The sequence below is a fragment of the Falco rusticolus genome, chromosome 2 (assembly GCF_015220075.1).
Source record: "Falco rusticolus isolate bFalRus1 chromosome 2, bFalRus1.pri, whole genome shotgun sequence".
NCBI classification, from domain to species: domain Eukaryota; kingdom Metazoa; phylum Chordata; class Aves; order Falconiformes; family Falconidae; genus Falco; species Falco rusticolus.
In genome coordinates this window covers 43,956,580-43,982,752 of record NC_051188.1, presented here as the reverse complement: position 1 = coordinate 43,982,752, position 26,173 = coordinate 43,956,580, and the positions used below count along the sequence as shown (strand labels likewise).

Below are 26,173 nucleotides of genomic sequence, written 5' to 3'. Positions count from 1 at the left end.
CTTTTTATTTTTATTTCCCCTTTTATTTTTATTTTCATTTATATTTAATGAAATATAAAAAGAAATCTCACAAGGAAACAATCTGAAGAGGTTTAAAAACTTGAAAGAGCAAATTAAGCCATGCCAAAGTTAAGTACTACATAAAATCTTTATGATTTTTGTCAGCAATATGTAATTCAGTGCATAACAGGTCTAATCTGACTGATAACCATATTGACAACTTACTTGAAAAACAAATATAAAGGACAGAAGAAATAGTACATGGCCCATAAATCTGTATTGCAAGCACGAACAGATCATTTGCCCTCAATTCTCATCAGTAACTTTTGATGTTAAATGTTCTTTGTCATGGAGAAGGTGGGGGTTACAAGGCCAAAACCAACTAAACCAACTAATACTTGTAGTAAAAAACAGCTATACATGACAAAAACTGCACTTCCAGCTCCTAAATGCTAGAAATGTACACTGTGAAGCTATGGTACGTTTGCCTTGTCTTTATACTCTTCTTTTATGTGTCTACCAATGATGGTGGAGTTTCTCAGTTTTTGCAGAAGACAGCATGGTCAAAGCTCACTGCTAACACAAAATATGCAGTTGACTTTCCTGCATTTGAGCAAATTGCAGGCACTTTCAAAGTGCAAGGCATGAGTTCACCTTAATTGCGGTGTCTCCCCTGTCAGGCTGGAGACAGATTCTAGACAAAAAAAATAATATATAAAATCACATTACTCTGACCTGATATTGTAAAGGATGTGGAATCTCTATTCATAGGAAAAAATTATTAAAAAAAAATGCAAAACTTAGCTGAACAAGATCTTGAACAATTGGATTTTCTCCAAGCATGATGATAGACCCTGCTGACTTCCAGATGTTCCTTCCAACCTAAATCATTCCACCGTTCCATTATTCTAATCTTAGGTTATGTTTTCTTTTTATACTATCTATACATATTTTGAACAACAGCAGAAGTTTCGCTGTGGTCACAGTTTAAAAATATTATGAATAAATCCTCATTCCCTGTACTTCATAGTGAGTTGTAGCCTTTATGCTCACAATGAGCCATTCAAACGTCACTATTATTTGTTAAAGACAATGCATAATATACAGCTATTATTTAAAAATTACTACAATCAAGAGGTATGTTATTCAGCCTACACATCATTTTTATCTATTGATCAAATGGTATCAGAGTAAAGTGAAGACATCTAACTGGAATTAGATCCTGTATTTGTAAAGATGAAATAACGATGCTCTGAAATCTTGTCCTTCTTCATTTCCTGACAGATGTTTTAGTTACAACTACATACAATCCTTTTTAGGGAATTAAAAAACTTACTTCCTATTATATAAATGTAAGCAATGTAACTAGTCTGGTTTTACAGCTGGTTAGTTTTATACAATTAAAATTCATCTTTCTTAAAGACAATGAAAAAAGATCTTAAAATGACATAGAAAAATATGTATATGCTCATTCATATGCAACGACCACATTAATAGCTCCTAGACTTCATTCTATTTCTATATAGTTAAGTTGTTAAAAAACCTCTTCATGTTAATCAAACTGGGTGGATTCTAAGACAAAACATAATGCACAGATCTTTATTTACTTTATCTTGAACCAGTAAATCCAGAGGGCATTTTTTTTACCTTTGCTTTAATCGTCTTTTGGCTGTTGTGGGAACATTAGCACCATACCCATATGAGAAGAGAACCCTTTCAGCTTCAACTTCATCTTCCACTGCAAAAATTGCAGAAAGATACTGTTGAAGAACACCATCACAGTGCAAGAACTTAAAAACTTCTAGGCAATTCTATTTGTAATTATACATACACACAAACGTGTTTCTAGAAGCTAGATTTTCAGTTGGTGTAACCTGGATTTGAGTGGAACTGCTTTGTACACGATTAGCATTAATACAGTGCCATACATTAATGCCTTACAACACTGGAAGGCTTTTCACTTTTTATTTTCTGATTAACCTAAGACTTATACAATATGAAAACAAAGGAAAAGAGTTCAGTGCCCTTGAACATTCATATTATTGGTATAGTCACAAAATACACACTAATAGTGTAAGTTTAATTCAGCAATACAGGTTTAGGTTGCTTAGGGTTTTTTTCTAAAGAATTCATTTTCTGTGTATACATGAGGAAGTAGAGGAAGATAAAATTAGGAAGTGCTCAAGCTGACTGGATATAAACAAGTCCATGGGACCGGAAGAAACATATCCGAAGTTGCTAAAGCAGCTGATGTCACTGCGAGGCTGCTCACTATCATTTTTGAGAGACTGTGGTGATCAGAAATTTGTGACAACCTGAGGAAAACAAATGCCACACTCATCTTCAATGAAGGGCAAGGAGGAGATACTTATACTTATGCAAAGTAAAAATATTCAAAATAATCTCTGCTTCCATAGATGACTGATTTCTGAAAATGTATTTCTAAGGATTTAAAACACATCGGAATTATTTTGAAAAGAAATCCCAATAGCAGCAAGATTAAAAACATGTACAGATTTTAATATTTCAGCTCATGTAATTCAGGTTTCCTCTATCCTGTAAGATAAATTGAGCCGGGGGTGGGGTGGGGGGTGGGCAGAGCGGAAACGAAAGAAAAAAGAAAAAAGAAAAAGAGAAGCGTGCGTGTGGGAAGGGGCAGAGAGAGTGAGACAGAGAGCAGAGGTAAAGGGGGACAAAGTGAAAGGCGGTGCGGCAGGGATGTGGGAGAGGAAGGGAGCACAAGTGAACACCAGCCCAGGCCCCACACAAGAGTTCTGATGAATCAAGTAGTTGGGAATAGGAGAAACAAATTTAGGAAATGATGTGACAGCCCTATCTGACTCATTTTTCCTAATGCTCAAGTGCCTCAAAATGAGAAATACCTTCTCCTCTTAACAACTTGCAAAACACTATAGGCTGTTGCCTCACTTGCCTAACACCCTTTTAATGCTATTTTAAACATGGATTCTTAAAACATATTTAGAATGATTAAAGTCTCTATTAAAGCACTTGTGATGAGTCATATATCTAGTTACACAAAAAACAATACAGAAATTGCAGTAAGCACAACAAAAAAACTTTACTGATGTGGCAGTGCAAAGGCACCAGAACTTCAGACTTTCAAGGCTGTCTTAGTTGTGGTGAGGAATTCTCCGGTGCCTTAAAATACTTCTGGTTCAGAAAAAACATAAAAAAGAATTTAACCTGCCTTTGTCATAATCCTTCTTTTTGGATACAAATTCAGTGTTGCATGTCTCAGAAAAATGTCAGTAAGATCTTGCCCTATAAATTCAAATCAGTCAGTAGTGTCCATGTAAATGTCAGATCATGAAGACAAACATATGGAAAAATTGGAAATGCTGTAGATATCAAGCCAAAGTAATGTTCTGTATGACTGTGGTGTTCTCTTACCTTCTTTCATGTACTTCCAGGCTCTTTACCTGACTTCATGGTGTAAAATACACATTTTACAAGTGAGGGGACACTTGTTAACGACAGCTTTTTACACCACTTAGCAAAAAAATGCCATTGTGAGGATACTGATAGGTTCAACCTTTTTCTTAAAAAGATACTAACCAATGGAAGCAAGAAAAAAACAAACTACCAGTCTACAACAAAAATACCCCAAAAAGAAGGTTTTACTCTGAAAAGGAATAAAAGACAAATGCCAAGAAAGTTTGCTATTGTTATTCACGTGGAAACCACTCGCATGCTGTAAGGAGTGGCTACGTAAATTCTTGATAGTTTCCTGAACAGGCTGTTTCACATTATTTCAGTATTAATAAAGTGAGGCACAATGATGAGGGAATAACGGTCACAATTCAGTGATCTCTTCCACATGCACACTCTCCAAAGGAAAAAAAAAAAAAAAGCTTAAATGATTATATGACAAAAGCTACCTCACATGTGCAAATACAGTTTATTAAAACTCCAGAGAACCCAACCCACCAGCACCCCCAAATACTGTAAAACAGTATTGGCTTTATAACTCAAGGAGAAGAAAAATATTACATGGTATTGAAATATAAAGAAGTGACCACAGGACTGAAAAATAAATTCTTATTCTTGCTAAAGTCCAAAGAAAATTCTAATTGTCTTCTGCACAATGCTTTAGCTGAAATTATATTCTCTGAAAGACAGAGTATTTCCAGAACACATTAAATTTGAAAAATACTTATATTTCATTTCTTTCATCTGTTTTTCTACCTTTAGCTATATATTACATGTAAATACCAGGACATAATTTGAGACACAGGAGGAAGTATGTCTAAGTTCCCTTTCAAAGTATTTTTAAAAAAGAAATACTTTTATTTCTTCTGATTTTCCTCAGAAGTTCACCTTGGTGCTGGAACTCAGTCTTAATTAGTATTAATTCTTACTTTCAATATCAAATACAGTATAATAATAGTAAGAAAAAGCAATGTTAGTTATTAAATAAAGTATATTGAAATAATACTGAACTATAACTCCTTTTTTCCTCCAACAAAATCAGAAAATATAATAATTATATTTTAACAGAACAGTCCATTTGGAAACTTTAATTTCTGTAAGTCACATTCTGTAGCATAGAAAACAATTTGTAATTAAAATACATCCTTAAGAAGGTATTCAGAATGATTTACTCCTGTAAAAACATTTATTGCCATCCCAAGATGCATAAGAAAATGTAAATAATTGTAAACAAAAAGCAGCATTCTGAACTCTATCTTCTCCTTGGAAAAAATGAAAGTAAGATCCAAAAGTTCTGTATTAATACCTAAATACTCCTTAGGCAAGTTTACATATATACACTTCAAAAAACATGTTACCAACTAAAACATAAGCATGTATATAGGAAACAATGCTTATGGTCAGACTGGAACTTTTGGGTACTCATGCCATTCCAGTTTAAATAGTAAAAGCTGCAGTGCAATGAAATAGGTACTGTCTAATTACTATGGACAACCAGACAACACTGCATCCCCATAATACATTCTTTGCTCTATACTATTGTTTATATATAAAGTTTATGCAATGATCTTCTACCTGGAAAGCATTTTTTATGAATTTTAGTTATTTTTTGGAGCAGCAAAGAAAGAGAAGAGGACAAGATGATATATGAATTAGTTTGAAATCTTAAAATGTCCTACTCTGTTTACACACAGGATAAAAGACTTAAACATTAGTCTTGGTTTCAAATTAGAAATTACTTGATTTGTGGATTGATTTGGGCTGAGAATCAAATAAAAAGAGATTTCACAGAAATTTTGCTGTGTTTGAAACCAAATACTGTTATTTTTGCCAACCAGACAAGAATTTTCAAGAGTAATCGGGTCTGAATTTAATCCAGGGTTCAGTACTTGGAACAGACTGATGTGCCACAGGCAGCTACTTAATGTCTAATTATTACTAATTCAACAGAAGAAAGAGCTCCACACACCCTGCCACCCCCCCCCTTTGTTCAAAAATTCACATTAATCATTGTAATGTATTATGAAACCTATAATTGTCTGTAAACAAAAAGGGTTTCTTGGTATTCAAAATACCAAAATAATATCAGAAATCCTAAAAACCCCCATATCTAATTATAATGGATTATTAGAATAAGAAAAAGAGAAACTTGGGAAAAAGAAACAGAGATTATTTTTAATATCCATATGTCTAAGTTCATGTTTATTTCATACATATTTATAAATACATTTAGAAATCTGTAATTAATATTTTCTATCAATATAATTACTGCATGTTAATTGTCAGACATAAAGAGGGAGAATGACAGGCACTGTAATACTTTCCAAGTGCCCCAAGAAACAAGACATCTTGTTATAATGCCAGAAACACCTACAGATACAGTAAAATTTGTGACAGAACTTACTTTCTGCTGTCTGCAATATTATCTCATCAAGCTCTTTTTCAAGTTTTTCATAAGTGTCTAGCCTTGCCTGATACTCAGAATTCTGTGTTTGAAGTTCAATAACGCGTGCTTCACTAGAAGACTGAAGACTATAAAATTCCTTAGTAAGCACCTGTGAGAATGAATAATGGAAAGATCAGGAATTCAGCATTACAGCTATTTACGAGAGAGGCAAAATACAATACATGTAAAATGCTTAGCAGTATGATACTAAATATTTCATATCACTTTTGCACAGGAAACAGGAAAGATTAAGATACTTTAAAAAGCAGTTATTTTTTTCAACTACATTATCTTGCACATATTACACTCTTAAGTCATATCACGTATCCCTATCTCCTAAGGCCTTAGCAATTTTAAGCTTTGAAAAAGCTACAAGAAATTTAAAGAAAAGTTAGGAAAAGCAAGGTAAGAGCAAAAAAAAAATAATCATACATGGCATTCAGAACAGTGTAAATGCATTTAGTTTTGTTGCTTTAACTGGATTCAGATTTCAGTTACCAATTTAAAAAGAGAGAGTTCCTTTACAGAATGGTAAATGCACGAATGTTAAAATTTGGTACTTAAGATATACCAGATTCTTATCAGTTACTTATTACTGAAAGTTAACATGCCATTACCATTCAGGACTAATGTAAATACTTAATCCATGAAGCTTAAACAAAAAAGCATATATTCAAAAGTAAAAGTCACGAAGGTTCATATAATAACTAAGGTCTGATGTAGTGTTTGAAAATAAAAAACAACATTGACAAAACAAGTATTACAAAAACAACTGGAATAAGAAAATCCTTGGTAAAGTAGTAATCTACATGCTTCACAGAAATAAATCCCACCAAAACAGGTAAAGTAATAACCAAGATGTACTGCAGCTAAGTTTAATGCTAACTACCCAGATAAAAATCCAAAACATTCAAGATGACAACTGAATGCAGATCTTGAGATACAGAAATATGTGCATAATGTATAGAGCAGTAATACCAGATTCACTGTCAAAGCCACTAAAGAACGCACAATACTTAGACAAACAAGCCACTCGAACACAGAAAGATTGGTCCAATGTCACAAAAGAATAAATGTGTATGCTAAAATTTGGCAACATATGAACCATCTGTTTCCTACTTTTAGCATGCATAAGATGAGAAACCACTCTGTGCTGAAATCCAAATAAAAACAAGAATTGTTTCACAAAGCAGCTGTAGCAGAGTCACAAATACTATTGACTGTGCTATTAAGATCAACATCCTATAAGAAGGGTAGGAAAAACCCCTTAGTACACTGATACTATATATAATAAAGGAAATTAAAAAATTAAGAATTCAATCAAAAGGAACAAAAGTAAAAGCTCCAGACATCAAATATTTTAATTCTGCAAGAACATTTATTAATGAAAGAGCACTGGTTTCAAAGCATCTCATTATAAAGAGAAAAGGAAGTGCCAAAAGTGTTAGTAGAATTGAATGCCAAATATTGAAGATGTTATCAGATCAAATAAATATCCACAAAGAAAATAACTCAAATTTAACTATCTTTTTAGACACATCTGTGCAATTAAAAATCTGATTAGCAACTTCAAACTCTAGCAAAACTTGCATTCCCAGCGCTTGTGACCACAACTAACCTCGTCAGCCAGGATCTGAATGTCCCAACACAGAAAAACCAAGAAATTATACCTAAAAAATCTCTAATTCTATTTCCACTCTATAGTTCCTTTTAATAAATTCCCTAGGCCGGTTCAGCACTAGAAACGCTGAGACTTTAAGAACAGCATCCTTCTCCAAGAAAGGAAGGCTGCCTGACATTTCTTTGAGACATACACTACCAATCTCATTTAAATCTCATAGACTGGACTCAGAGATTTAATTTTGGGACTAACTTTGCAAGGTGAAGAAATATTGTTTTAAAGTAAGTTTGCTCTGCTGAATACTGGACACCATTCCAATACCAAAACAGGTGAACAGGATATGATCAATTTTTGAAAGTACATGTTTGAAAGATAATATATTCTGAGCTTATAAACGAGCCCAAGTCATTCAGCTCCGCTGAGGTGCCCGGGGGCTGGCAGCGGGGGCTGCGGGGCCTCTGTGAGGCGGCCGGGGCTGCCCCGGGCCGGGCACAGCCAGTTCCAGCCGGCTCCAGCCCACCCACTGCAGGGCACGGCCAGTCCCCATGGCCAAGGTGGTGGTACCTCAAGGAAAATGTATTTAAGCAAGGACAAAAATGCTGCACAGCAGTGAGACGTGAGGGGAAAAAAAGTGTGAGAAACAGCCTTGGTGAGGGAAGGAGGGCAGGAGGTGCCCCAGGTTCTCTTGCAGCCGAGGGATAAGACCATGGTGAGGGAGGTTGTCCTCCTGCAGACTATGAAAGACCACAGCAGAACAGATATCCCACTGCAGCCTGTAGAGGACACCCTGCTGAAGCAGGTGGACATGCTCTGAAAGTACTGCAACATGTGGAGAGCCCAAGCAGGAGCGGATTTTCTCCTGAAGGAAGCTGCAGCCCATGAAAGATCCATCCTGGAGCAGGATAAAAGCATGAGGAGGAAGGAGCAGCAGAGACGAGCTGTAATGGACTGATGCCAACCCCCATTCCCCATCCCTTCCCATACTGTTTGGGAAGGGGGAGGTAGAAGAGTCAGAAATGAAGGACAGAAATTAAACCCAAAAAAGAAACGAGTAGTAAAAGATGCTTTGCCTTTGTTTCTCACCATCCAAATCCATTTGGAATAAGTAAAAATGGCATTGGAAATGGTAACACGTGAAATTAATTTTCCCCTGGTCAAGTCTGTTTTGCCCATGATGGCACTTGGTAAGTGATCTCCGAACCTTTATATCAACCCATGAGTTTTTTTCAGCTTATTTACCCCTGCCCGTCCTCTTGAGGAGGGAGAATGAGAAAGTGGCTAGGTGAGTGTCTGGCAGCTGGCCAACATCAACCCACCATGCTAGGACTAGCAATGTTAGGTCTTTTCAATGCTGTATACACCGTGCTCCCCTTGACTACTTTAACTGTAAAAATTTGTTCCAGAATTGAGTATCAACAAAAAATATTTTTATTATGTAACAATGTTGTTACAAATCCTAGTTCTTAATGACACTGAATTCACCATAACTGTTCTGGTATAACTGCCTTCTTTCCCTACAATAATCACATCGACTGACATAAGCAGCTTTGTGGTACAAGCATATATATACCTCAAATGAATGAGGTACTGTCTTCAGCATCTCTCCATGAAAGATTGTTTTGCCTTCTTCGTCTCCCATAAGTCTTGTTTTCCACTGAACTGGTCAAACTTAATCATCACTAGATTCTGCTTCAGCAGAATTTGGTGGAGATACTAATTCAGCCATGTATGTTCTTTGCTACTTTTCCCCTAAGCTTTTCCATTTGACATTCTAATTGAAAACGACCATGTAATGCCCTGCAAAGTGTCTCTTTATATAATATAACATACCTCCAGCTTTCTCTGATATTTCTCACATTCCATTTGGCACTGTGAAAGATTCTTAGCTGTTCCTTGCTGCACGAGTTGAACATGTTCACTTTCAAAGGACTTTAACTTAATTTGGTGAAGAAGTTCAGCTACTTTGCTTTCTGTGCCAAGCTGCATTTGTCTATACCTAAAAAAAAAAAAAAAAAGTAAAAAAGCAAAAAAAAGTTTTGATGACTCAAAAATAAACTTAGAATACATGCTAGTTCTGTTAGTTACAGGTATAAATTTCAGAAATTTCTAAGAGTTTAATAAGTATTAGTACGGTTACCTATGTAACTATTGTAACCTGTATTTGAAACATTATTAGGAAAAATTCAATATATAATAACAACGAAATACAGTACATGGAAAACTCAGTCCATGGCTTTTCTGAATATGTGGTTAATGCACAGTCAAATAACAATGACCTTACAGTACACCTTGTTTTTAAAAAAATGTTAGCTCGGTGTGAATCTCTTTCTCTGTACACAAATGTATGCACTGAAGCCTTTTCATGGGAGAGATACTAACGAGATGTTGTCTCCTGTCTTCACCACATTACCTGTGATAGGGAGAAGTGGTAATACACATCAGTGGTATCGATGGTGCATCCCTTTGGGATATCATGGATATCAGCTATACTGCTTTTTCCCATACCCAAACATATGAAAAGAATTAATCTTGTATTAATTTCCAGTCATTCAGAACCACAGGTCCTTCTCAAAAAGCAGAAATTAAGTATATGTTTGAAAACATCACTATAAGGTAATTTTAGGTGACAAATAATATTCCATTTAGAAGTGGTTTTCATTAATTCTACTCATTACGTTTAACAGGCAATCTCAAAATATGGGGGTAAAAAAAGTTTGCTGATAGAATACTAAATTATTGGGCCATAGAAAAAGAGGGTGACATGAAGAACAGAAGAAACCCTTATGAATCTTAGCATTAAAAACTGATATGAAATTCAAAGGAGATACATGCAAGATAAATCGTAAGTTGTAAGAATTATCTGAACCATAGACGTAAAATGATGAACTCCTAGTTGACTATTTTCATTCATGAGTGAGATTTCGGGGTTATACTAGATAAATCCATGAAAATTTTGGTTCAGTTTTACATAATGGTCAAAGCCAACATTTTGGGAATTACTGTGAAAGCAATAGAGAAAATACAGAAATCACCATTTCATGTTACAATTCCATGCTGTTGCCTGCACAATGAATGCTGACTACTGTTCTAGTACCTCACCTCACAAGGAACATAACAGAACTGATAAAGCATCAGAAAAGGGTAACAAGGATTACCTTTGACAACCAGCAACATCATGCACTTATACAGTTGCACTGTGTTGAAGAAATTACTTCCGGAAGCTAGGACTCTACAGCTTGGAAAAGAGATGGTATGAGGAAAAAGAGAGGCCTGTAACATTATGAGTGGCATGGAGAATGAGAACAGGAATCATCTGTATTTTCCAATAGATGAATGACAAGGCAACTAATAAGGCTAGCAGACACAGAATGAAAATAAATATAAGTAATTCATCACACGTGAAAGCCATGAAATTCCTTACCATAAGACGCTGTGGATGCTAAAAGTTAACACTTGCTCAAGAGGATACTAAACAAACTCACAGCAGAGAAATCTGTTGACCACTATCAAATGCAAGATGGTACTTCTCACACAGAAGTCGCTTAACAACAAATTGTTAGAATGCCAGATAAACCTTTACTCTAACCCAGCATGACTGTTCTGTCAAATAGCAGTTGCAACACAATTCCATCCTATTTAGCACCTGATCTTCATATGGGATTGAGAATGTTTAAAAAAACAAGGGGATTACTTCAGATATTTTCCCTGAAGTTTTCAGATGTAGGAATGTTTCTAAGGCACAAAGAGGAAGCAATTTTCACTGGAATTAACTTGAGCAGAACAAAAAGGTGTTATTATCATGCCCTTTATAATCACTTTGTAGACATCTGTGTATGAGTAAACAGTCCAATGCATGAATGTTCCCACACAGGCTGCGTGGACAGAGGCTGGAAGCTCTGCCTGCTGAGCTCATGAAAAGGTCACTCTTAAAACAGTTCTCTTTTTCAATAGCGTGACATTTGTTCTCAGAGTTACTGCACTCAAACAGCTAAATGCCAATTATCTATCTGGTTATGGGCTACTGCTGTCAATTTTGCTTGGGGATGCTTTTCAAATGCTGATACTTCAAGTATTTCATCAATGCTCCCTGACTGTGTGTTCCTGTTTTCATTTTACCACACAAAAATAGCTTCAGCACTCTTACTTCTCCACACTGTAAATGATTGGCTGCAGACATGACACTAAATCTGTTCTGCTATATACATTGTTTACAATCCTGGGAAGGCTGGTTCCAAAATGAGTAAGTCTTCACAAAGATACATGTCATCCAGCCAACTGATCTTGCAGTGCAACATAAAAATGAAATTTATCTACCAGTAATATTTATTGACTTTTAATAACAAATTTGTATCTTCTGCTTTTACACAAAATAAATGGCAATGCCTGCCTGCACACAGCTTCAGACCTTAAACTAGTCTGAGTTTCTGTACAGAGCTTACACACTGGAAACATGCATACATGCATACAACATAGTTTACACATACTTGTCTGTACCTACTTTCTATACTTTCCAGAAAAGTCATAGCTCTTTGATTATTTTCCAAGTCTACTCAATCAGCTGGGTGCTTCCAGAGCATGCTTATCAACCCAATCATGAACATTAACTTCAGGGAAAAAAAATTGTACTTTGTTTTGCAAATTTAAGTACCTTACATATGCATGATCTGTTTTCTACTGAGAAGGTTATGAAGGGTCAGTTTTCTTACTACACCGTTGAGCTCACTAGTAACTCCCTTCACTGTAGCACCATTCAGAATTTCTTTGTCATACACTTGCTTTTACTTGGCTAGATAGTATCTCCGGTTTCTTGGCTACTATTTCAGCATAAGTATGTGTGAATGTGTGCACACAGTCATGTAACACAATGTCAAAATACATTCCTTAATCTGCCTAGATGGTCTCTAAGGAAAAACAAAAGAAACTAAAACCACCCTATGCTTTAATACTATTATTATGGAAAAAAATCGTGGAATGCGGGTATGCAGGATTTTTCTCCATCAAGAAATGTTAGAAAATGATGTAGTGAAAGAGAAGAGGGGTTTGTCTCACAGAAGATGAGGGTTGGGAACGGGAAATTACAGATTGAGGTAATGAAGAAAATGGAAAATAAACCCACATGTAAGAATCATCTGGAATGAGGTCTCACCTACGTTACATGTCTGTGTCATTTGGATGACCAGTCAATAATGCCTGAAATTCGCTAAAGCAGAGTGACACAGTGGTTACCAAAAATACTGTTTCTAGAGTAAAGTAGAAGAAAAATATTCAGAGAGGGACTTAAACTCTGGTTTGCAAGGATGATTTTAAGATTTTTCAGTCAGAGTCTGTCTTTGCAAATGGTGGATAATGATATAACAACTTTTCAAAATCTGCATACAATGAGAGTAAACTGAAATATTTCATGGTAAAATCATTTAGTCTGTATACTGAAGAACACAGAATGGAGGAACTACAAACACATCCAGCACAGCCTAATTTAATATTAATATTCAAAGATTTCTATCATATACATGTGGTAGATTCACTTAACGTTTCTAACTTCTTATAGGCATCCCATAAGTACTGAGATAGCAACTCTAACCTGTTGTTACCTAACAGGAATACTCACCTTTTTACCATCATCTAGCCCATTGACAAAAACAGAGAAGTACAGCAGCACTCCTCAAAATTGTAATTGAACAATTAAGTACATTAGAAGACAATAAATTTGTATAATTAACCATTCAAGAAACAGCAAATCCTAGTATTAAGTTTGTAAATAGGAAAGAATGCCACGTAAGTAAATACAAATAATACACCTTCCAAAAGAAGCCCTATCAAAATTATACAAAACACCAAACCTTTCTAATGTTGCTAACTTGATTATACCAACCTAAAGCCTAAAGCTCTTTAGGAGCTTTATTATTAATTTGTAGACATTATTTTCAAGTTTAGAAATGGAAAAAATCCTGGAAGTTGTGAAATCATCCTGACTCCACAGATGGGTCAATTTCAGAACTAAGATACTCAGAGTAATTACAATGTACTCTTCTGTATGTACAAACATCTGTGCTTTGGTTCAGTGCCAAATTTGCAGAGAAACCTAAATGCTACAGACATTTTCTTCTTAACCTGTCCTATGGCAAACCTCTCGCTTCCAGTCCCAGCATGTCCTCTAATGTTCCTGCCCTCCTCCCTCTCTGTCCTAGTGCCAGCCCAGATTTCTCCTGATTTCCAGTTCTGTTTTCTTTCTTTCTGCTCGGGGTATCTGTTTTTCTTCTCACCTGTGTTCCCAGTCTATTCAGCTTCCATTTCTATCTTTGAGACCTACTCTCCATCTTCTGGCTTGCTTGCTTTCTATTCCTGTATCACCCTCATAGTTCAGCATCCTTCATCAAATCCTACCCATACTTCTTTCAGTATGTTTCAAATCCCAGTTTAATTTCCTCCCCTTTTGCAACTGAGTCTGGCTGTTAAGGCTTCCTTACTTCCAAAGAGCCCAAAGTACAGAACAGAGTTTTCCTTACTTTTTGTTGTGCCACTTGGAGCCACAGAAGGAGTAACAGCATTCTAGACAGGCCTAAATTAAATTCAGTCATGTTATAGACTGCACATACGCTGTCCATACATGTAGCAAACTGTGAGACTCCAGTTCAAACATGGGCACTCAAAGGATCTTGTTTTTGCTGGTTCTCTTTTTGATCCTTGGTACTGAAAACTGGTTGGCTTGTTTCTGAATAATCAAAAATTTCCCATGAATTGAGTTCGCACGCTACCCACTAAGTAATTGAAAATGCAGGAACTCTAATCCTTACATTTCAAATGCTTTCATCGCTCAGCTTCTGAAGCACTGAGAGTAAGTCTGATGCGTCATGTATCTGGCTCATTTAATAAACTGAATGTCTGTTTTAATATTTACTACAAAATGGGTAAGAAAACTGTCATTCTTCATTTAAATACACATATTTTATGGATATTGTTACAGTAACTTTATAGGCATTTTCAGTCTTTTGTACCAGTTATTGCTTCATTAATGTCTGTCAAATATGTTCAATTATTTCTAATCTGGACTAAGATAACAATGCACTTAGTAACAACGAATTTAAATATCTCCAACAAGAAAAAAAAAAAGCTCTGGGTATAATTATTAAACAGAAGATGAAGCATGCCATCTACAAATTGTTTAAACAATGAAAAAATTGCTTGCTGAAATTGTTTTCACTTAATTTTTTTTTCCCCCAAATAACATGCTGAGAATATTTTCGGCACAGTATTCCTGTTTTCGGCTGTTATTTAAAAAAAATCCAGAAACATATACCTGTTTTAGATCGTTACTAAAACCAATCAAGAAATGTATAGCTTAAATGCTAAAGGGTAAACGTGACTTAACATGCAAGTTCTTGCCAGATGTTACATTTGCTTCATATCAAGTAATTAAACATACAGTACTTTTGCATGTGGTTTAGTAAAATCTGTTTGAGAGAAAGCTTAGAAGCTTTGTTTAAAGATGCTTGCTTCAAAGAAGATTTTTGTGTTTTGCAGCATTCTAAGCATTATTTGGCCTCTGATCCTCATTCTGTCAAAACAGCTTCCTTGGAGGCAACACTTCCAGATACTGCTTTGCAGTTTGTAGAAAGTGCTAGTTCCAAAGATCCAGATTCAGCAAGATAAACAGGTGTTTTATATTACCTGTAGTTTCAAGACACCTAAACCCAAAATTATTTATGCCGTAAGTGGAGTGCTCCAGTAGGTAGAACCCATGTATTCTTTCTACCCTAACTAGAGTAATGCCCACTGCACGCTAGAGTGGACTCCTTTCCCTCCAGTGTCTGATGAGAACATGCATACTTTCCATGTATTCTTGTGCCTTACACCAGAGAAAGAAACAGGTTAGCTGCTGACAGATCTTCTTACTAACCTGTAACACAACTGGTAAAGAGCAAAGGTAAAGGTGGGGTTGTAGAATATACATATAAAAGACACATCTTGCTGAATTACTGTAAAGGTAGCTGCTTATCTTTGCGTTTATACCATTAGGACAGCTACAGTGACCTAATTACCATGATGAGTGTTCCATCTCTTTTATGAATCAGAAGAGTGAACATCACAAAAAATGAGTCTGCTTTAGATATATCTGCTAAATCATGCTGACTGGTAGGGACTGAAATCCATCTTCATTTCCTTGTCTCTTCGCTTCCTTTTATTTGACTCTGACTCTGTGAAACTTAAGATTAGCTCCTGCACTGACACAGCTTCAACAGTAATGGTAGAGACTGCTTCATCCCAGCCAGCCTAGCCTGTACTTGGGAGTTATATGTCAGTCATGAGAATTTCATAATAAACCTTCACTAGGAAGTTTATTCTCAATCCTGGAGCTCTGATGGACACTGAATCCCATATTCTGTGCATGCTTACTTTTGGGCTACTGTAAAAAAGATGAGCAACTCCTGCCATGCTTTTTTTTAAAAATGAAACAGGATGTGGTTGCTCTGCTGCTGAATGCTTAGTTTGCTCAGTCACTTGCCTAAACTGTTATTACTTGGTTTAAGTAATCAGCATCTTGATTAACTCTTTCATTATTTGACTCAACGAAATAAAGACAAAATCTATTAAAATAACCTAACTGAACTTTAACAATACAGAGGTATTAATAATAGCATCCTTGCCAAAAAGAAAGGATCTGAAGAAACCAATAAGCATATAATAAGGAATGGGATATAATTTCATCATTTCCTTCTCAAAACCTGTACTTTAGATACATAGATAAGAGAATCACCTGGTAATTTTTATGAGTCTAACTGTAGTTGCTTTTCTTTTTGCCTATACATTTTAGTCAAGATGTATATCTTTATGTTCCCATTTATGTTTCTGGGGATGATGAATTCTAAGTCTAAGAAAAACTGTACAAACATGAAACAAATCATTGATATACATGGTTGGTCAGAGAATACCTACCAGATCAGATATTTCAGGAGATGCAGGCACAAAGATAACTAGCTTGTAAACCCAAAAATGGAAATCGTCACCCTACAAGATCCCTTGAATAAAACTTCAAAATAACCCCAAAGATAGATAAAAGATTCTTCTTTTTCAAACAGGAAGGCTATTAAATGAGTTCTCTGAAGCCTAGTGAAGAGATACCAAAGGAAATAGCTTCACAGAATTCTCCTAAGTACAGGACAACAATCTAAAAGGGAAATGCAGCCAAGCTAAAGGACACAGAGACCAGCAGCTCTACCTCAAGCCAAACACAGTCAGTAGAAGCTGAACAGTTCTATTGTTTTTGGCACAGCCTTGACACACTGCAAAAAGCTATCTTTTGCATCTGTGTGCCCTCGCACATAAAACGGCAAAATTTTCCAATCTTGAAATTATGAGAAACATGCTGAACTGAGGTGGAACACACATCTGGACAAGAAGCAGAATAACCATGATTAGATTTCTCATTGCCTAAACATCTTTGCTCAAACAGATAAGACTTTTTCTTTTTTTTTTAATTCACTTTGAAATGACAGATTGAAAAGAATCCTTGCTCTGCAATATGGTTTTCTCTATTGTATGTATTTTAATCCAAGAGCAAAAAAAAATGCAGTGTATTTATCAAAACCTCATTATGTTGAGTCACATTTTCTGTACACACTATTCCCTATTTGATTTCCCATGGTATCCCAAACCATTAACTTTATTAAACCAGTATTTTTATTTCATGGTTTACTTCAGTCCTGGCAAAAATTTCCATGGCAACAAAGCTGAATTTTGTACTAAATCAACAAAAGACAAGGAATAGTAGAGTGTATTATCCCCTAATAACGTACATTGATTGGTATAGAAAATAATTATTTGAATTGTAACTGTAAGAGGTTTTGATATGAGAAATATATATATAGCAGACCCAAATGAAGAAAATGCCAGCAACTTCTTTGCTGTAATACACTAAAAAAAGAAAAGCATCAAATTTTAATATTACTTTATACAAAGTTTCAAGTTTGTAACATACACTTAGAATGGTCAGGCTTGATCAACTTTTCCTGCTGTTTATAATTATTGTTTAAGCTACCATCCAATTTCAATAATGATTCAACAACTTATCTCCTTAAACCAAGTATTAGCTTTTCCAGAAATATTACTACTTCATGAAAATATTCTTTAATAGTAGTAGTATTTGTGTTTCTGGAATATAATTGAAATAAATTGCAGTTGTAGCAGATGAAACATGCCTGAATAGATTTGGGGAATATCAGAAGTTACAGAAATTGTTCATTACATATTTATTATTGCACTGTAAACATTGTTCTTCATTGTCAAGCAAACTAAAAAATCTGAGTCAACAGTTACTGGACTCTGGAACTGCAGATTGAATTGTTTTTTCCTCTTAGATAAAACATACAAAAATGTATCATTAAAACTCTCCACCCCAACTAGTCAGAGAGATTATTTTTCATCAGATATTCAGCTAAATCAATATAAATACTTCCAGGTCTTTCTTGTTATGCTGGATAGTGTGATTATTACTTGCTAGGCTAATTCAGTATTCAGGGAGTTTTCAGAGTGCCAATATGTGCATGCAGTTTTACTTTACATAGCTCAAATCCATTTTGATATAGCATTACTGACCCTTAGCATATTTGCATACATTCCCCTCACTGAATGTTCTAGAGCAGTTTTTCAAGATAGTAGCTGAAACAAATGTAAGAAACTTTACATAACTGTATCTAAACTACCAAATTTACATGAAGTTTTTGAGGTAAACAGTCAGTATTCCCAATATGCTGTAGATCCTCTCCATAGAATAGACTATTTTCTTTTTCTTTAATCAATCAACACTAGTGATGTCACCATGAAAAAAGAATACTGCATCCAAATATGCTTGTGCATGCATATGTATACACACATATACACAAACCCCAAAATCTGAAGGAAATCATAAGTGTCTACTTGCTAAAGCTAGTAGATGTTGACTAATTTTTTTTTTTTTAATATTTTAAGTCTCAAACTTTAAACCTCTGCAGATACCAAACAGAGGCTACTGAAAACTTCTGATATACACATATTGGTCAAACCTAAACCATAAATGAACAAGGGGAAGGTGATTAAAGGAAAAAACCTCTCCGCTTCATGCTGACAAATTTTGTTACCTTTTTGTATTCATTTACATGATTTACATTGGGAACACATCAATCTGTAAATTGCATATACTTTTCTCTCCAATTACTTCCCTTTGCTACTCTTTCTATAAACTCAGTTGCATAAGCAGCTTATTAAAATTAAAACCCAGAAAATTGAAATTGGATTGCAAAGACATACTGAAAGACTATTATGGGTCATGCAATGGGTACAGATATTTTGTGGTCCTATGCACAAACTACTAGTAAGCAAGAAGCAATTAACTGTCTCATACAACTTTGATAAAACTTTTGCAGTAGACTTAGAGACTGCAAAAGTAACAAAGATAACAGTCTGAATCATGAAATTCAAGTCACATTTTACACATGAGAAACATAAAATTTCCACACTCTTTAAAGAGGAAACTTAGAGATATATCAGCAATCTTACCCTCTACCTTCCGCAAGAGCATTTATTGGCTGTTGTTGTATATGCTGCTGCTCCTCTGATTTAATAGAAAATTCATTAAGATACTTTTAGATGTAAATATATACTTAAAAGGCAACTACTGTATGATTTTTAATTCCATTCATGCAGAAAGGGAAAAAGTCACTGTGAAATGATTGACAGAACAGCAGTTATATAAGTGACAACAGCAATACTGAAATATGTTTCTCCTTTTAACAAATAAAAACTAAAAAACACTAAAAACACAGCTACTAAAACCAGAAGAAAATATGTTTGGAATGCTATATGCCTCCTTAAAAGTCAGAAATAAACATACAAATATTTAAATTCTTAAGATACAAAAGTAACTTTTATCAAATAATATCAAAGTTAAAAAAAAAATATAAAACTGAAAATTCTGTTCTATACAGTGATTAAAAAAAAAAAAAAAAAAGAAAAAAGAAAAGAAAAGGAAATGTCATCACTGAAGCTTCCCAGAAAAGGACAGGAAGAGAAATGAGAAAGTAGGGAGAAAGCTTTTCAGGTAAGTCTAACCAGGATGACCATCAGACAAAGCTCCACTGACAAGAAAAAGAAGAGACATATCTAACTACTGTACAAGCAGAGAGACTGCTCTCCCGCTCCATTTTCCCAGTCAAAAGTCTGGCAGAGTAGGTCAGAAGGTTAGGGTTCAAACTACCATAATTTAGTAAATGATCGGTATGTCCTTTATATGACACATAACAGGTTTGATTCCCTGATAAGCAGAGTTCAAAGTACAGGCATACCTTGTTATCTGTCAAGGATGTGCTCCTAAAAGTGCTACAGTTAGCATGATGGACAGCAAAGCAACTTTTCCCCTAAGAATCAATGTAATGGAAGGTCTTGGTGCTTGCAATGACTTAAACAAATAGACAAAATCTAAACACGAGCACAGTATGTTGGTGCATAATTTTCCATTTATTCCCCAGTAAAATTACCCCCTAAAAATAAGAGCTCAACAATACAACAGCAAAACAGAATTGGTGTGTAATTCAGTTCAGAAGGGAATTTAGGGGGTATCTTGTCCAACATACTGCTCAGAGCAAGGTCATCTACGAAAGCACACCAGGTTACTCAAAGCTTTAGCCACTTGGGTCTTGAAAACTTCCAAGGACAGAGACTTGCCCACAGTAATCCCTTGCTGTAGTGAAAAAGTTTTTCCTTATACCAAGTTGGAATGTCCTGTTTCAACTGGTGTTCTCTCATCCTCCTACCATGCCCTGTTGTGGAGGGGCTGGCTCCATCTTCCTGGTGATCTCCTTGTAGGCACTGGGGGCACTGGTGTCAGATGCCCCAGAGGCCAGGCTGAGCAATCCCCTCCTCAGACTCTCCTCACAGGCCAAGTGCTCCAGCCCTGACCATTCTGGTGGCTCTCCACAAGATTCAGTCCATTTCATCATTATGTTATTTGTACTGGATCCCTTGATGTGTTGCCTATTCTTCCACTAATACACCCCAGGATGCTGTCAGGGTACACTGCAGGCTAATACTGAGCTTGCTGTTTACAAAAAAAGATTTGTTCCCGTTAAAGACAAGGAGGATGGTGTGTAATCACACATGTGATAATTTGCATTTCCTTATTATCATTCAAATGCTACATAAAAGCTATTACAATATTAAAACCCATGTACCAAAGACTACTATAACTGTACTTCAACAGTTTTAAATTAAGTATGATACTGGAAAAATACATCGATTTCCATCTGTCTTTCAGAACTTAAAGGAGCTTCCATTAAGCTGTGTGCAGGCCATAAGGCATGCTTCAGTGCAACGGGGCAGCTCAGGGAAGTTTTTTGTTAGAAGACCAACAGATGGAGAAACATGCTAACAGGGACAGCTAGTAGAGATGGGTCTCACATAAGCAAAGGATACTAAAATGACTGAAAGACAAGCAATGGGCAGGGCAGCATTGCTGGACCTGTCTTCTTTCAAGTGTAAGATACGTGAAATACCCTTCACTATGCAGTGATAGTAACTGGAACCACATTAACATTACCGTTAATGGGAAAACAAAGGACACCTTGTGAAGACTCCTCTTGATTCACATGACTTAAAAAACATGCTCATCAACTGCATTTCAGCTTTAGAGACAACTAACAAGTATGAAAATGCTGTATGCTAGCTTGTTTGTTCCAAGTCTTGATATAGCTTTGCATTTCATTACCAAGAAATGAAACACGTCTTGCTTCTAAAAATTATTTTCCTGAACGGTACAAGACCTTCAAATCAATCAGAGAAACTTTTGAAGATACTGTAAGAACAATAAAGACACTTGCACAACAGCATCAAAAGCGTAAGAAAATATGGAAGATACTCTTACAGCCCAAAACAAAAGGAAGGAGCTATAGTCACATTCTGTATGGTCTTAAAAGCTTCAAGCAGGGTAATAAATGAATCCTGAACATATATGTCACCAAGCTGTTTATGACACTAATGACACAATTTCATTTCTCTTCATTTCCAAGCCAGAAAAAGCCTGATGAATCAAAGTTTTCTACAGAGCAGCCTATCCCATTAAATTCTTCAGTTATCAAATTATCCTATATTACCTGCTGAGGCATGGGAAAAATGAAAATACTTCAAAAATGCAGTAACTATTTTGAAAAATAGTTAACTCCAAGCTGTCTCCACTTTTGAGCATATTGCTTTCACAACATATTGTTCTATATTTTATCAGTCATCTGACAAGTTTAACAATTTTTATAGACAGACAAACTTTGCCTTTATAAAGCTCTTCTACTTTTTCTACTACTAAAGTTATTAATTTGAGAAAAGTAGTATTGTGGGAAGCAGTTAAAAAAGAGAAAACAAAATCCAGGTTTGAAAATAATAAAAAGTAGTTGGAATTCAAGAATTATGGGGATACTAGCAGGCTTTGTGATAGAAGGTATGCTTGAAACTTTTGAGAGTCTTAGATGTGATATAAACATCACTTGGCTCCTGAGAGACCACAGCAAAAACCACAGAAGTTTAAGAATTATATGCACTAAAATAAATAGACTAACCAAGTTTTCTGTTTCTCTTCATCCTCCAGTTATTTCCAGCTCTCTTCTCCCTTTCTACATATTTTTGTCTTAATTTTTGTATTTTCCTCCCATTTTCTCCATTCTCTCTCAGCATTTAAACAATTCTTTCTTCAGTTGAACTATCACCATCCCTGCAGTAACAACATCTGAGAAACATAATTTCCCTTTTTCTTCTTGTAGTGGACTTGAAAACAAATGTTTGTTCTTTTGGGCCTTTTCCCCTAATGGGACTTGTAGACAAGACACTCCTATCTCCAAATATTCCCTGTCCCAACTGAGCACCTGGAGGCATCTCAAAGTAAATCTTTTCTTTTATTATTTATTTTGGAATAGAAAGAGAAAGCTCCTACTACTCTGTGTTCAGTGCTTGTATCATTTCATCCCTGTAATCATCCGTTCTTTCTGCTAGGAGCCCTAGAATATGGCTACATGCAACTAGCAAATCAACTTAAAACGCAGTTCTTGCGCTCACTTGAACAAGCAGCTGGAAAGCTCCTTCTAAAACAGCCATATTGTTAACATTAACTTCTTTGGTAAAAGTAAAGGGACCCATTCACTGAACACCATGTTAAAACATAGCTTTAAGCCTTTGTATTCCTATGGTTTACGGGAAAGACTTCCATTGAATGGGGACTTAGATATAGATAGGAATAGTTAATTTCCCTTTAAAATTGGAAGAATGAACTGTTGCATTTCAGTCTGACCATGCTAGTTACCAGTTTTGTGTGAATACATAGGTTATGGCTGAAAAACAGTCTAGTTACCACTGTATTTCAGTTAACCTTATTTTGTGTGATGAGCAATTCTTTTGCCTTCTTTATTACAAGGAGTTTTAAGTAGATGGAGGTGTTTAATATTTTTCCACAGTATTGTAAACGCTATTCCACTCTGAGCTCCATTCTCAGCATTCCATTCTTCCACTGTTAAAAGTCTGAACCAGGTTGAAACCAGACTCTAAGCTTAATCTAAAACCACTTAATAGGCTAATAGTTCAACTTGCCTTATTGCAAAATTGAGTCAGTATTTCAGAAAACAAGAAAATCTGCTTACTGTCAGCTGTTCTTGAAGACGCAATGTTTATAGGTGCAGGACACTGAAGCATGCTTGTCTTGGCAATACTAATAGGGCACACAGTCTAACACTTTGCTGTTATATAAATGGGGTGGAGTTTGACCCATATTTTCACTTCTTCCTGATCTCAGAATTCCTGGTAACACTAATGGACACTCAAAGGCAAGCAATAAAGAGGGGGTGTTGCAAATGTACATATAGAAAATGCACTGTAAAGAACAGTTATAGGTAAATTTGATTTCTGCTTCAGGACATCCATAATGTTAGTGATTCCAAGTTGTATTTACCATAAAAACACCTTAAGTATGGGAAAGGGATGTTCAATAAGAACTGCAGGATTACCAATCTGAAATCAACATAAAGCCTAAGTGTTTCAGGAGTTAAAGCACAGCAGTGCAAATCTCAGGGGTAAACGTGCTGGGAACCATCACTGTGACACAACCTCTACTAGGTTAGGATTACAAACATTAGAACCTTTTCATCCTGTAAGAAAACCCTGAGACATCAAGATTCCTTAGGATCACTCTGCCACACACCACGAAGTATTTAAAAGTTTAGAGTCTATTAACATCAAATGAAAGCATGTCAGCTATACAAGCAGAGTAGAACTTCACAGCAGAAGAGGGAAAGAAATTCTTCTTCTTGCCTGACAGAGTTAAAGGGCCAAACATTTCAAACTACAGTATGTAACGAAGCACTAGTAACATTACCTCAAAAACGGTCAGCGACCTAGCCATAAAATAAGTCAAAAATTCTGACTGACTCAGACACACACGTTAACAAATACTCCTCATACCAGGCTACTCAATGCCTGTGGCGAGTAGGAAAACTCCAGTTCTGACAGTGTAGCAGTACTCCTGATAGGGGAGGGATCTGAGATTTACATAACAAGTATGACACAATTTCAAGGCAAAATTTTCAAAAATACAAGCAGTCTCCTCAGGTTCTAGGTAGAAAGTCTTATTCTAAGAACTTTATTAATTATATTTCCATTAGAAGAACCCCCACTGGTACATGGTGTTGGGGATTTACTATACAGGTCATTCTGGTCAGCAAAAGCAACACAGGAAAAAACACTCGGCAGCTTTCCAAGCTACGAAATAAAAAAAACTTCTCAAATTCATTCCTGATTCATTCAAATATGAAGACAAAGATTTACACTTATTTCCTGTTGGTGGCTAAGGCAAGATGACCGATCTTGTGTTATCCCCAAGTTCTTTGAAAACAGCTCTTAAATCATCACTTGTCACTTTAATTATCTTTTCACTGGGAACAAGCAATCCTATTTACTTGATGCATTCAGCACTCCTGTCAGCTGATGAACTAATTCCATTTGATCAGCTACTCCTAAATGAGGAGATCTCATTTTGACTTTTGTTAGTAAATGATATGAAAATAGTGCCACTCCATCATTATTCATATAATGATACTGAATTTACAGACAGAGGACTTTGTGAATTTTTTTTCCCTATTCTTAAGTTCCAGGGATAGGGAAGTGTAAACTGTCCTCCAGAGTGGAGCTTAAGCCTTTGCATCAACAGATCACTGGAATGAAGTTCTTAGATAAGGTAAAAGGTCTGTCATGGGAGTGAAGATGTTAGGAAATGAAGATCTAAACCACTTTTACTCAAAACAGGACCTCCATCCAAGTATCCTGTTTTTGTCAAGGAGCTCACAGACTCTTTCAGAGGAGACTCCTAGAATTTTCAGTAACAGCTGTTTTTGGTCAGTGCTTTGGGCCTTGCTCGAAATGTCCGTTTTCCCTCTTTAAAGCAGAGTAAGCAAAAAACATGAGTGTGAAACTTGAGAAAGTTAACTTCAATGAGAAAGCTACCAGTGAGATGACGCCCCTGGAAAAATGAACTAAACCCAGAAATAACAGTATAGTTCTGGTCCTCATGCTCTGTATCCTCAGCTTCATGTTGCAAGGGACTAAGTGTGAGAACACATGACTGTTGATTATAGGTGACATGCAGGCATACTGATAAAGAAAATTGTTCTTAGACTTTAGTGTGTGAATGGAAACATGTGGAGACAAACACCTACAGCAATCAGTAATTCTTTAAAAAGTTGTTACTTCTGGATGAATGCTGCTAAGATTTGCAATTCATTTGGTCACAGCAGGTTTTCAAAAAGAAAGTCTGGGCTTTCAATAATTAAGAGCATTTTCCAAGACTCCAGTCAATACATAAGCTAAGCAGAACAGTAGATTAGTCTTCACTTAGCTTTGTGCTGAGACAAGTAACATATATAAGCAGATTAGCATAAAGCTAAACAAGATATGTTCAAAACCACAACGAAATGTGTATACATGCTCTTAGATACAGCCAAAAGTAACCACAGGCCTCAGCTTGTTTGACCCACATAAAACACAGGACTTTCCTGAATTAATTCTTGTTTCGATTAACATATGTTGGTAAGAGTAAAGATCCACTTTGAGAGAAACAGTATTTTAGACACATGTCAAATTCTAAAGAGAGATTATTTAAGTGGCCTGTCACTTAAGCTATTTGAACAATGTTCTTTGAACTTCCAAGGGAAATTCTCCCCTTCAGAGTAACAAAAAAATACCAAGCTAATTCAACTCTGCCTGTAACACCAACTCTGGGAAGAGAGAGAATATTTAGCATTTTATCCCATCTAAAATTGCTTCCTTAAAACAGAAGAAATTTTCCTTTACGAATCTCTGTTCCCTAGCCACAGAATGTAACACAATTCAACATAACTTGCTTGTTTATATAAAAAATAATCATTTTTTAAAGCCAAATGAATTACTGGTTATTTCCCACCTACCACAACACACAATATTTTAAATTAGTCAAAGAATAAAACTTGCTACAATTGCAGAATCATACCTTTTTCACCCATTATAAATGTTTTGATTTTTTTTTGTCAGTGACAAGAAATACCTTTCCCAAATTTCCTTGCTGGACTGTAAAGAATTACTTGTAGGTTTGTAAAGTTTATGACTTTGACAGATCTGAAGTT

General features: G+C 35.7%; 1 protein-coding gene across 1 annotated transcript in view; it reads right to left on the bottom strand.

Annotated features, from left to right (window-relative positions):
• PIBF1 (progesterone immunomodulatory binding factor 1) overlaps window positions 1–26,173 on the bottom strand; it is a 121,112-nt gene that overhangs the window by 40,353 nt on the left and 54,586 nt on the right. Inside the window, exons 11-13 of the mRNA XM_037377711.1 lie at window positions 9,348–9,513; window positions 5,855–6,005; window positions 1,648–1,738 (exon numbers count right to left, since the gene is read on the bottom strand). Of these exons, the coding sequence (XP_037233608.1) occupies window positions 1,648–1,738; window positions 5,855–6,005; window positions 9,348–9,513 (408 nt within the window). The remainder of the gene's footprint in view (window positions 1–1,647; window positions 1,739–5,854; window positions 6,006–9,347; window positions 9,514–26,173) is intronic.